General features: G+C 35.1%; 1 protein-coding gene across 3 annotated transcripts in view; it reads right to left on the reverse strand.

The window, feature by feature from the left end:
• LOC104106750 (B3 domain-containing protein LOC_Os12g40080-like) overlaps positions 1-9604 on the reverse strand; it is a 125473-nt gene extending 115869 nt beyond the window's left edge. Inside the window, exons 1-2 of one of the 3 annotated variants that reach the window (XM_070196110.1) lie at positions 9423-9604; positions 7984-8656 (exon numbers count right to left, since the gene is read on the reverse strand). In XM_070196110.1, coding sequence (XP_070052211.1) covers positions 7984-8656; positions 9423-9542 — 793 coding nt within the window. In that variant the 5' untranslated portion in view covers positions 9543-9604. The remainder of the gene's footprint in view (positions 1-7983; positions 8657-9422) is intronic. The other 2 variants (XM_070196111.1, XM_070196109.1) reach the window with 2 other exon arrangements.
• Between the last annotated feature and the right edge of the window lie 4652 nt (positions 9605-14256).

Raw genomic sequence — 14256 nt, forward strand, 5'->3', positions numbered from 1 at the left:
AAACAAAAACAAAAGAGAGGTTGATTGTGTCGGAAATCGGAATTAGACATCATATTGTGTCTTTTCTCTTCTCCCAAGGTGTCACTACTAGAAAACAGAGAAAAACCTCTATCAAATACGGACCAAAATGGGACAGAAAATTGAAAAAATCGATTGAAGTTCATCGAAATTAGGGTATTAAATAGCGATGGAAATCGGTCGGTCATTTAAATTTCACAAACGATCAAAAAAAAAATATTTCTCAAAAAATCGATCGAAGTCGGTCGATTTTTTCCAAACATGTTTCTAATTATGTAATTAAAAAATGCATCGTCTCGGAATCGATTCGGGGTTTGCACTGTCACAGGACACTATACTACCACTAGACCATTTGGTACATTTTGATGTAATACTTTTTTTTATTTTACTTGTACTCTTTAATTGCATTTTCGTGCGAAAATAATCAACCGATTTCGGTCGATTTTATTAAAAATATAAAATTACCGACTGAAATCCGTTAATTTTTTAAAATAACTGACGGTCAATTGGTTTTTTTAATATTAATTTTACATGAAAAACCGACCAAAGTTGGTTTGTTTCTAAAAAAATAAATTTCGCGGGATGCTAAAATAGTTTCTCGCATTTTTGCTCAAAAAAACAACTAAAGTTGATCGATTTCATAAAAAAAAAAAATAATAAATAAATAAAATCTTTTGAAAAACGGACCGACTTCCGTCGGATTTTCTATTCAATTTTTAATACTAATTTATTTTTATACTGCACTTGCTATTTTGGTAAATCTTTTAGAATATTCGATTTACTTGGGTATGAGCTGATACTATTTACAAAATGTCATATATATATATACAGATTTAATAGAGAGCATCTTATAAAACGTTCATTACTGCATTTTGTTTATTAACCGTTTTCTCAATTGTCTTTATGGCTGTCCAACGGGACGGAATGGGACGATATTTAGCCGGAACGGTGGCGGGACGGGACGAAATGGGATGGGACAAACGGGATGAAACGGTAGGCCCATCCCGTCCCGCTAACAAACGGGATGGGACGGACGGGTTCACGGGCCTTAAGTGCCATTTTAAAAAAAAAATTATTTAAGCATTGAGTTTGGCAACGGATATTCTTTTGACAATGACTAAATTTTTAAAGTTTACAACATCTAGTTTTTTGACTTATTTAATAAATTTAAAAATTAAGCGAAAATTAGAAAACTAAGTAAAGAATTATAAAATACTAAAACAAAAGAATTGTAATGAAATATTCTAGTAATTATAAATTTATAATAGAGTTATAATTTATTTAATATAATTTCAAGTCATTAAGTAACTAAGTAAGAGTGTAAGACAATTCATAAAAAATATTCAACGCTTAGAGTCTTTTATTTTATTAATAGAACTTTCAAATCTCACATACAAATATAATTCTTTTGAAGAGCACCTAATCTACGCAGCCACCTTCTAGGAAGGGTTCTGTTTGAACTAGGCCTCTTAGTAGCCAATTACAAATTATCATACTAATATTTGTAAGCTCCTATATAACTTCGTTGTAACTTATCTATAATTTCTCTCGGACATTGTTCTGGAATTGGCAATGTTGATTGATGTTCCATGAGTTCTATGTCGTCATCGCTCCCAGTGCTAAGTATCTCATTGTATTCTTCTTCTTCCCTAGTGGTTAATTTTTCAAAGCCAAGATTTCTTCTTTCTGAATTAATCCAATCTCTGAATAATACGGAAATCCCTAGGCTGTCCTCTGCTAAGGAATGTCTATGATCTCCGATTTGAAATCTTGCCGTGCTAAAAGCACTCTCCGATGCTACTGATGATTCTTGAATAACAAGGATATCTCGGGCCATTATTGAAAGTGTTGGAAAAACCTTCGCACGCTCCCTCCACCATACCAAAAGTTGTTCGTTGCCTTCTTCGTCTTTAATACTTTCCAATCCTTGATTAAGATAAGAATCAAGTTCATCATCAATAGAGGAATCAAAACCTGTTATATCATCCATATCTTCCCATAGAACTTCTACTCTAGACTTAGAAGTAGAAGAAGCAATTTCACCACCGGTTATTTCGATAGATTTATATTTATCAAACATTGATCTAACATAAGAATATATGTTAGCTTGGCATTCTTCGAGAGATGGTTGTTCATTTTCTTGAATTGCTAAATTCTCATAAATTTTACGAACAAGTCCTTTTGCACCTCTTAATTTTAAAATGGGTTAAGTATAGTAGAAATTAAATAAACTTGGGGAATAGGAAAAAAATACTTTTTAAATTTTGCAATCATTTCATTAATGGCCGGTGTATAAGTTGGATTAGTTTTATACTTACCAAATACAATAGAAATTTCACAAATATACCATAATATTTGTGTAATAGTAGGATAATATATACCAGAAAATTATTTTGTAGCATAATAAAAGTTTTCTAAAACTTTAGTAAGCTCTTTGATCTGATCCCAATCAGAATCAACAATTTGATCAGCGGGGATACCATTATGCATATTAAATACCTTTTGTATAGGCACTCGATAATCATAAGCAACTTTAAGTATTTCATAAGTAGAATTTCACCTAGTACAAATATCTTTTGGAACTTTTCTATATGGAAGGTTAGCACTAGCACATTGTTGAGCAAATTCACGAATTCTACTCGCTTTATTAACACAAAAAATATAGCCGCAAACATGTTGTACTTTACTACAAGAATCAGAAAATAAATTAATACAATATTTTACAATCAAATTAAAAATATGGCATACACATCTAACATGAAAAATTATCGGATTAATTGGACAAAGTCTAGTTCTTAAGCTAGTTGTTGCAGTTGTGTTAGCAGAAGCATTATCTAAGGTGATAGTTAAAGCTTTATCAATGAGTCCATAAAAATTAAGTATTTGTAGAACAGTAGTTTCAATATATGCTCCAGTGTGTTTTGAATCAACAAATTTATAACCAATAATACGTTTTTGCATGTTCAAGTGATGATCAACCCAATGACATATAACAGTTAAATAATCATAACCATTAGGACTACGACCTATATCAGATGTGATAGACACTTTACAATCTAAGTGAAAATACACAATGAATATACTGAAGATATTCGGTTTGAAATTTAAAAACATCATTTCTAACTGTAGTCTTAGGAAAACCTGGAAAAGCAGGATTATAAGTTTCGTGTATATAATGCACAAAAGCAGGGTGAGAAGGAAAAGTAAAAGGTAAGCCACAGACAGCCACAATTTTTGCTAAGTTCTCACGATCTCTATCTTTGTTATAGGGACGTAAAATAGTACCAGAAGCAGGGTCAAGCTGCTGTTGTAAAAAATTAGAACCCCCGCCAGATCCACTAGGAGTGCTAGTACCGGTGCTAGGATTCGGTATTTTTCCGGCTTCTATTTTAGCTTGTATCCATAAAGCTTTGTGGTCCCAACCTAAGTGCCTAGATAAACCCCTCGTCCCACCACTTTTGGTGTGCGCAAATCGTTGCTTACATATTTCACATGTAGCACGTTGATTGACTTTATCACGTTTAAAAAATTTCCATATAAGTGATGTTTTGGGACGTTCACCCTTAGGCTTACCCCTTACAGGAGGTACAGGGGGTAAAGCTCCAGACCGAGATTAACTCTGAGTTGGAGCTTGTGTTGCGGGACTAGTGGGTGTTTCATCTAATTCTTCTTCCTCATTTTCTTCATCCACATTTTCTTCGTCCTCAATAAAAATATCATTGCCAAATTGTCTTTGTAAAGTGTCATGATCTAGTTGTTCTCCGAAATTTAATATTATAACATGCGGGGATTGAAAAAATGAAGTTTCATCAACATGAGTCATTTCATCTATATGTTTTCTAATTATAGGAGAAGGGCTAGGATTAGAATTACTACTACTTTCACCTTTACTATTTTTTTTAAATACGCCAAATACATTTTTAGGTGCCATAATTTAAATATGAAATTAAATTTAAAAAGTGAACACAAAATTAAAAACACAAATGAAATACGAAAATAGAACACGTAAAGTAAACACAAAAATTAAGCACTAAAATAATGCGCAAAAAATATATATTAAAATTAAGAGATGGAACGAGTGCACCGTGATTAAATATTGAAACTTGAAGAAATTGCTCAAAATATTGCTCCAAATACTTGACGAATTAATTTGAAACTTGAAAGTTGCTCCAAAAATTTGCCCAAATACTTGAAACTTATCACTTGATTGCGAAAAAATTGAGAGAATAATATAGATAGAATGTAAGAGATTTGAGAGAGAATGATTTATTTTTGTGAGAAAAAATAAAGAATGATGGAGGTATTTATAGTAGAAAATAGGGCCAAAGTGTAATTTAATAAACTTAGGGATTATATTAAAAGTTTTGTGGGGGGGAGGGGGGATGGGGGGCAAATATGACCGTTTTTTGCCGTTGGGAACGGCTATTTTAGCAATTATAGTCGTTGCCCAACGGGTATAATTCAAAAAGAAAAGGGACGCGGGACGGGACAGACGGGACGGGACGTAGTACGGGACGGCCCGTCCCGTTGGACAACCTTAGTTGTTTTTATCATTTATGCACGCCCCATTCTTAACACATAGGGGTGACAAAATGGTTAAAAGAACACCGTTAACCACCCATATTATCCACTAAAAAATGAGTTGGATAATGAACTTTTAAAAATGGGTCAAATATGGATAAAAACCATATTATCCATTTAGAAAATGGATAACCAATGGATAACTAATGAGTTTAACTTTTACATTTATAAAGTCTCATATTGGTGTTCCTCAAGTTTGGGAGACTAGGAATTCTCCCAAAAGTGTTCATATTCAAGATGTCATGAATAATATGGTTAACCCGTTTTTTATCCGTATTAAATATGATTCGGGTCGGATAATTTATCTGTTTTTTCCATTACCTGTTTTCGACCCGAACCATATCCAACCCGACACGCCCGTTTGCCACTCCTAATAACACAGATCCTTACTATTGCTAGAAACTTTTCAATTTTCATTTTGGAGAAGTTGTCATACTATCTTGATAAAGTATCCTTTGGGAAAGTTTATTCCAAGATGACCAACCTAGATTCATTCAATGTGGTGTTTGCTAAACAAAAAGTGTTGAAATTCTTTTTCAAATTTTCAAACTTTCACTAGTTCTGGATAAGCCGATCTAATATCTAAAACCTAAACTTCCTTGAGAAAAATGACCTATGTGTTGCTATGTGCTTGTGTCCATCACTAGCTTGAAAAACTTACTTTTGGTTCATTGAGATTTCAGTTTGTTTGGATCCATATCCTCCCATATAAATCCACCCGCGTTTGATCGCGAATAAAATTCACTAGCATAACGCTACACACAACCAGATAGAACTGGATAATATCCAAAATCGCCTATTAATATGTTTCTCTAAAATTACTCATTAATATCGAACCTCATACTGGTAAACTATTTAAAAGAAGTTAAGATCACAAAATCAGAGATCCTAAAGTTGTTCCTAGGGAGAATAGTGTTCATTGTTTCCTTCCCTTCCAAAATATACATAGGAGTTTAAAGTACTAAAGAAGTGAAATCATCTTAAATACCTTCAGCAGAAGTATATATAATGACATTGAACAAAAGTTTGGATCTACTAACCCTTTCGAACACACAAACATCACCTACTTTTAGGTTATTGTCCAGCACAAAATCCTTCCAACCGGAGGTCAACTTAGCGTTAGCTGTTCCAAGAATGCATTTCACAGCCCAGGATTTCTTGCTTGAAACTTGAAGTACTACATCACTATGTCTAGTGGCAAAAAATTTCCTAGCTCTTGACAGTGTTATGGACTGTCAATTTGAAGGATGCATTATTATACAGAACAAAAGATTCATCATTAATCAGGGATTAGCTTTAGGTCACTAAGATATTGAACTTCACGAGATATTCAAGAATAGCTATCTTACCAATCGCATCGGGCCGCAGGCAGAAGACACATATGATGGTTGCATGAAACATACGAAGAATGGATTTTCAGATTTAAAGGCTTTGGCTCTTTGATACGCTATAACCATTTCTTTGGCCACCACTCTGCCCTTACAAGAAGACTTAGATTGTTGCACATGCTTCCCAGCGTCTTCTGAATTCTCAGTTTTGATAATCTTGTTTTTACAATCAGAAACGTCTGGCAATTTTCCATCTATCTTATGCGTTGCTTTGCTCTCCGCTGCCGGAAATATAGTGGCATCTAAAATGGGCTTAGTTCCCTTAATCAATTCAAATACACAAACGTCACCAAATTTTAACTTATTGTCCAGCACGAAGGCCTTCCAACAGAAACGAATTTCTGCTTTTGATCTTCCAACGACGTATTTGACAGTCCAAGATCCTCTGCTAGGAACACGAAGCACTAAATTGCCACATTCCTCCGGGAAATATTTCCTTGCAAATAAGAACGATATGTGCTGCCAAAAGAGATGGACAGAGTAAAATAAGTATAATGGCATGCACCCATATGGATTAAATACAGATTAAAGTATAGGGGAAGTCTAAAAAGTTTATAGCTTACTAGATTGTATGGTTTCGAGACATATGATGGTTGCATAAAATATATAACAAATGGATTCTCAGATTTAAAAGCTCTTGCTCTTTGATATGCTATAGACCTTTTTTTCTCCAATACTGTCTTGTTCTTAGCTGAGACCAGCTTGGATTGTTGCTTGTGCATCCGGCAACTTTCTCCGCTTTCTTCAAACAGAAATTCAAAATCAAAGTATTACTACTAAATTGTCATGCACGTAGGTGATCATCAGTTATCAAGTCCGCTCATAGCCAGAATTTAAAAAGTTTCTTACTTTTAGTCTTTCTTGTGAAAGAAGGCGAAGCCACATTCTCTCGTGACTTTTCCACCTTGATACTTCTGGTGTGAATGTCAGTTGAAACATCATCCTCTGCGTCCCCTTCTAGTCCTTTTCTTTTGCTGCCATGTCCTGATGGACAATGGTCCAATATCTCAAGAGAATGCTCAATCTCAGTGCCTTCCCCATGATCTGAAGAAATTCAAGTCGATACAACTTTATCAAAACCATCAAGAAAATTAACTAGTAAAATAGACACTAAAATGTCAGCTTATGATCGTTTGGTATACTCCAGAATATCTTATAGAGAGATTTCAACTTTATCACCTTTAATTTTTAGTAGAAACCATATGAAACTTCTTTCAGCTGTTTTAATTACTTGGTATGAGCTACTTTGGGCTGAGTACATGGAACAGAATTATCAGTTTGAAAATCTTGTCTTTACTATCCGAAACCTCTGGCGCTTCTTGGCCATCTGTTTTATACACTGGTGTGCTCTCAGCTACTGGAAATATGGTAACATCTATGAAGAGCTTAGCGCCCTTAATCACTTCAAAACTATAAACATCACCAACTTTTTAACTTATTGTCCAGCACGAATGCCTCCCCTGCCGGGAACATGAAGAACTAAATCACCATATTTCTTGAGGAAATACTTCCTAGCAAATTTCAACGGTATGGATTGCCAAAGGAGATGGATCAGTACATTGATTTTTAGCTTGTAGCTTACTAGTGTGAAAGGAGAGTAGACGTATGAAGGTTTGCATAAAAGATACAATAAGTGAATTCTTGAATTTAAAAGTTTTTGCTCTTTGATATGCTATGTCCCACTCTTTGTCTATTACTATCTTGTTCAAACATTAAACTAAGATCATTGTGTCAATACTAAATGGGGTTAAGTTATATACAACTGACTTGTGTAAAGATTATATACACCATCAATGTAGTTTAACCTGTGACAGTAAGCAGTTACCATTCATCGAGTTACTAATTGATGCTTATTATAAAGATTACCGGGAGTTACCTAATAAGTGACTAGATTGTGTAAATATATTTTACGCCGTCAGTGCATGGAACTTAGACTTTATTAAATTATCATTTTTCAGTTCAGTTCATAGCCAAAAAGAGCAGATAAAATACTCACTTTGGCCCTCTCTTATGAAAGAAGGTGAAGCTACATCCTCTTGCAACTTCTCAACCTTCATTCTTTTGACATGCATGTCAACTGAAGCATCATGCTCTGCATCCCCTTTTTGTCTTTTTCTTTTGCTGGACTGTCCTAACGGACATTGGCCTAAGTTTTCAACAGAATGCTCAACCGTATCAGGAATTTTTGCTTTTGCTTTCTGGCTTCTAGGAATACCCTCCAGGATCTCTACAGAATCATCTGACCCGGACTGGTCTCTTTTTGGTGCATGGCGTGTTTCATGGCAATAGGAAATGGGAGTGTGTATACCATGAACAGAACTGTATGGATATTCGATTTCTGATGCACTCAAGTCAAATATAGTGACATTAAAATGGGAACGAGCATTGTATCCAAACATCAGAAAGTCGCCGCAGCTTATTGAATAGAAGTCACTGAAATCTTGCCATCCAATGCCTAGACAAATTCGGCCTTGAGAATGAACAACTTCAACCTCCCATACTTCTCCACTGGGAACCTCAAGATACACAGGGTTTAGCATGTTCTTGCAATATCTGCTCGCAAAGTCTTCCGGAATCCTCTGTGTGCAAAGGAGATCTAAACTCAGTTTCATACTTCTCGAATCACAGTAAAATATACCTGTTTTTCTTGAGAAAATCCTGCAATATACCTGCATAGTGTATTCTCTGTTCTTTCAGAATTAACTACTAAAACAAAAAATATCTACACTAATCTAATTATGCCAACTAGAAAAGATAGCAGATATTTCTGGATGTAATTAACCTGTGAATTGCAATATCTCAGTTTTACTATAGATTAGGAGAAAGATATGATTTCATTCTTCTATATCAGAAGATCTAAGCAACAGATGTGTGAAAATAAAACAATGTATTCTAATAATAACAATATATCTTCATAAAGTTGCTCATTCATACTATTAGTGAAGCCTTAACCCCTTAATGTAGCTACCTGACTCTTCCATAGAAGTCTATTCTTAAAAATTGACTGTGAATTCCTATAACTTGTAGAAAACCATAGGCCTAAATTTGTTAACGACCTGTGTTAGTTTCTCCACTATACTCTTTTCCAAACTTTTATATTAACTTATTTCTCATTTTGTATCTTTGTCAGCAGACTGGCCCTCAAGTTTTTTCTAATGGATCTGCAACTACTAGCTATTTAAAAAGTACTGACTCTGTTTCATTTTCTCTAATGCTATTTACTTTTTTAGTACGTTAAAAAAAGAAAACACTTCCTATTTATGGAAAATAATAGCAGATGGATGTACACCAAAATCGTAAGCTCAACACCCCTACAGAGAGAGAGAGAGAGAGAGAGAGAGAGAGAGAGAGAGAGAGAGAGAGAGAGAGGGAGGACATAGATTAAAAATAGCAGCAAAATAAGGAAAATATTAATAGAAGGAAGAAAGTGGTTACTAGACGGCTGGATTCATGTTGGGAAAATATAATCTTGAAGAACTTTGGTTGAGTAATGTTAGTAGAAGACTTCCAATGGGAAGAGCCTTCACCACTTTGTAGGTGGGGCTTAGCTGCCATGACTGATCTAAATTGCCAACTGAAGAAAATGGTAAAGTGATAGTAGAGCAACAGAGTTAGTTCCCTTTGTTTCTTAATTAATGCTTAATAGGTGCACAGTGGTAGGTAAATAAATATGCAAATATACCCATGTACTTTCGAAAATGATTTAAAAATATCCTTTGTTATACTATTGAGTTATTTATACCTCTGCGATCATACTTTGGGTTCAAATATACCCCTCGTTTAAACGGAGGGACACATGTCATCATCTTGTTGGCCAATTCTAAATATCTACTAATTAATTAAAAAGACTCATTACTCATACCCGAAAAATAATTATTTTTTTTTGTAAAAACTGGAAAAAACTAATTTTCTTTTTTACTAAAAACTGAAAAAACGATATTTTTGTAAAAACTAAAAAAAAAAACTGAAAAACAATTTTCTAAAGTAATTAAAAACTGGAAAAAATTGAAATATTTTTAACTAAAAAATGATTTTTTTTTTGTTTTTTCAGTTTTTACAAAAATATTGCTTTAGAAAATTGCTTCTGGACACGTATGTTGTATGTGTATCCCACATCAATAAATACAAACAATATAAATTGAAAGATTAGTATCAAAAAAGAAAGAAAATCAAACCTTCATAAAAGAATAGTAAACATCAAGATGTAATTCTAAATAAATTAGTTTTTTTTAGTTTTTACAAAAAAAAAAAAAAAAAATTCAGTCCGCAGTTTGTGAGCAAAACAATTAGTTTGGAAATGTTATTTAGGAGTTAAGCTAAATTGAATAAACGTTTTCCTATCCCATGATATTTATATTTTGAAATTTCAAATAATTATTTTTCACACAAGCAATGATGACATGAATAGACCTGTGAGCAATTCAGTCTTAACAATCAATATTTTACAATAACTGCAAAGGTTAGTTGTTAGTACGACTTTTGTAAATGTTAGCCATGATGAACATGCCAAGACCAAATATTACGTCTGGTCCAAGATCATCATTAGAAAGAGTAAATATTCATGATATGACTATAATTGCAAGCATCTCAATTTTCCACCTAATCATTTAGAGAAAATTTAAAACACTAAATAAAAGAGCAAAAAATGTACAACACACCCATAAACAAACAATACAGACGTTTTAAGACTCAATTTCATGTTTTGGGTTTCACATACGTTAAAAACACTTTGTAACTCATCTAGAATGTTATCGATTTTTCAATTCTTCGCTTTTGTTATTTGATCTTTGTTCCTTGCATACACATCTTTTGCTACTTGCAAATGTTGAAGTACTGTGGATAATAACTTGACATAGGAATTTGATGGGTTATGGAAGCTAATTAAGAAAATCAAAGAGGAGGAAGAGTAGGAGGCTAATTAAGAGGTAGTATTAAAGAAGTAATTAATGATATATTAGACAACGGAAATAAGAAAAACAATGCGGTTAAGGGTCATATTTTCCCCTGTACTCTTTTTTAAAATGGTTATATTTATCCTTCGTTATACTTTTTTGATATATTTATCCTTATCGTTATACTTTAGGATCATATTTGTCCTTGTACTCTTCAAAAGGGTTATATTTGCCCTAACTTTTTTGACATATTGTCACGACCCAAAATCTCACCCGTCGTGATGGTGCTTATCTCGATACTAGGCAAGCCGACAACATAAAATAACCCATAATTTCTTTTAAATACTGAAAACATAATAATTAAGTTTAAGAGTAAATCCCACAAACATTAGAAATAAACACACTCCCATAACCCGGTGTCACTAAGTACATGAGCATCTATACATTACAAGTCTGGAAAATCCGGTCTATAATAATCCGAGACCAAATACAATAAACAAAAGGATAGGGAAGGAAAGACAAGGTCTGCGAAACATGGCAGCTACCTCTGAATCTCTGAAAAATCGACTGTGTGAAAGAATCAACACCTACTGTATCCGGGATCACCTGGATCTGCACACGAAGTGCAGGGTATAGTATGAGTACAACCAACTTAGTAAGTAACAATAATAAATAAAGAACTGAAAGTAGTGACGAGCTTCTCAGCTAAGTCCAAATACAATACTTTCCAATATAAAAGATTAGGCATGCTCTCAAATTCGACATTAAAAATTTCACTCAAATTTCATATCAAATTTGACTGAAAGATAAAATAATATTTTTCCGAAATTTCCAAAATATTGATATATGATAGCTGAAATGCAACAAATAATGAAATCAATGCATCCTCTCAGAGTAATAGTCGCGCAGTCTTTCCATTCACTCCAACCTCACATTCACTCTTTCCTCCCAGTCACTCATCACTCGCCACTCGGCACTCGGCACTCGCACTCAGTAGGTACCTACGCTCACTGGGGGTGTGTACTGATTCTGGAGGGGCTCCTTTAGTCCAAGCACTATATCAAGCCAATCATGGCATATAACAATGAAACATGATGTGGCGCGCAGCTCGATCCCATAAATATCCTCACAATTAGGCCCTCAGCCTCGCTCAGTCATCAACCTCTCAGTCTCTACGGCTCATGATGTCATGAAATCTGCCCAAAAATGGTAATATGATGTATCAATAAATAGCAACAGAGACTGAGATATGATATGAAATGAATGAACATAACTGAGTGTGAAATTATAATTTGAGCATATAATGCAACCACAGAAATGACCCCAGTGGATACCAATAATAGCATCATATGTCTTAGCATGATTTTTAATACGAGTCTTAGCTCAATTTTCTCTAACACGTAGATAATGAACGGATATCAACAGATAGTTCAACTACACAGTTTCATAAAATTTGACCAAGTCACAATTCCTACGGTGCACGCCCACATGCCCGTCACCTAGCATGTGCGTCACCTCAAAACTAATCACATAACACAAAATTCGGGGTTTCATACCCTCAGGACCAAATTTAGAACTGTTACGTACTTCAAACCGTATAATTCTTTATTCTGCAATGTCTTTGCATCGTGAGTTGGCCTCCAAACGCGTCGAATCTAGCGACAAATAATTCGATTCATTTAATAAAATTTATTAAAATTAATTCCATAAGAAAATACTAATTTTCCAACAAAATCTAAAATTTAGCCCAAAAATTGCCCGTGGGGCCCACGTCTCGGAACCCGACAAAAGTTACAAAATTCGAAAGCCCATTCAACCACGAGTCTAACTGATCACAAGTGACTTACCTCAAGATTTCCCATGAAAACCTCGCTCAAAAATTGCCTCACCCACTCTTGGAAATGTCAAAAATTAATGACAAAATTTCTCTAACCCTTCTGTTTTGTACAGTGCCCAGTGCTTTCGCACCTGCGGCCATAATTTCCGCATTTGCGGTCACGCTTCTGCGGTGAAAATATCGCATCTGCGGAAGTCACTTAGCCTAACTGCCTCCGGTTTGCGAGCCTTGGACCATATCTGCGCCTTCGCAGGTGCGAAAAATTCCATCGCACCTGCGCAACATGAGCCGCATTTGCGGCATCGCACCTGCGGCCAATTTCTCGCAGGTGCGATCACACCAGAAAACAGAAATTTCTCAGATTTTTTCTAAGTTCGAATTTTATCCGTTAACCATCTGAAACTCACCCGAGACTCTCGGGACCTTAACCAAATACACCGACATGTCCTGAAATATCATACAAACTTAGTTGAGCCTTCAAATCACATCAAACAATACCAAAAACACGAATCACACATAGATTCAAGCCTAATGAACTTTGAAACTTCCAATTTCTAGAAACGACGTCGGAACCTATCAAATCATGTCCGATTGACCTCAAATTTTGCACACAAATCATAAATGACGTAACAGACCTATTCAAATTTTCAAAATCGGATTCCGACCCCGATATCAAAAAGTCAACTCCCCGGTCAAACTTTTCAAATATTTAACTTTCGCCATTTCAAACCTAATTCCACTACGGACCTCCAAAAACTTTTTCGGGTACGCTCCTAAGTCCAAAATCACCATACAGAGCTATTGGAATTATCAAAATTCAAATCCGAGGTCGTTTGCACATAAGTCAACATCCGGTTAACTTTTTCAACTTAAATTTTTAATAATGAGACTAACTGTCTCATTTCACTCTGAAATCTTTCCGGACCCAAACCAATTAACCAGGTAAGTCATGAAACAACTGTAAGGCATAAATTGAGCAGTAATTGAGGGAACAGGGTTATAATACTCAAAATGACCGCCCAGGTCGTTACATTCTCCTCCTCTTAAACAAACATTCATCCTCGAACGGGTTTAGAATCATACCTGGAGTCTCAAATAGATGTGGATATTTGCTCCGCATCTCCTGCTCAATCTCCCAAGTAGCTTCTCCGACTGGCTGGCCTCTCCACTGTACCTTCACTAATGTTATGTTCTTTGACCTTAGCTTTCGAACCTGCCGGTCTAAAATAGCCACCAGCTCCACATCATAAGTCAAATTTTCGTCCAGCTGCACTGTACTGAAATCCAAAATATGAGATGGATCCCCGACATACTTTCGGAGCATGGATACATGGAATACTGGATGAACACCCGATAGACTAGGTGGCAAGGTAAGTTCATAAGCCACCACTCCAATTTTTAAAGTATCTCAAAAGGCCCAATATACCGAGGGCTCAACTTGCCCTTCTTCCCGAACCTCAACACACCCTTCATGGGTGAAATCATGAGCCGAACCTTTTTCCCAACCATGTAAGCAACATCATGGACCTTCTAGTCGGCA

Source organism: Nicotiana tomentosiformis, chromosome 2 (genome assembly GCF_000390325.3).
Source record: "Nicotiana tomentosiformis chromosome 2, ASM39032v3, whole genome shotgun sequence".
NCBI classification, from domain to species: domain Eukaryota; kingdom Viridiplantae; phylum Streptophyta; class Magnoliopsida; order Solanales; family Solanaceae; genus Nicotiana; species Nicotiana tomentosiformis.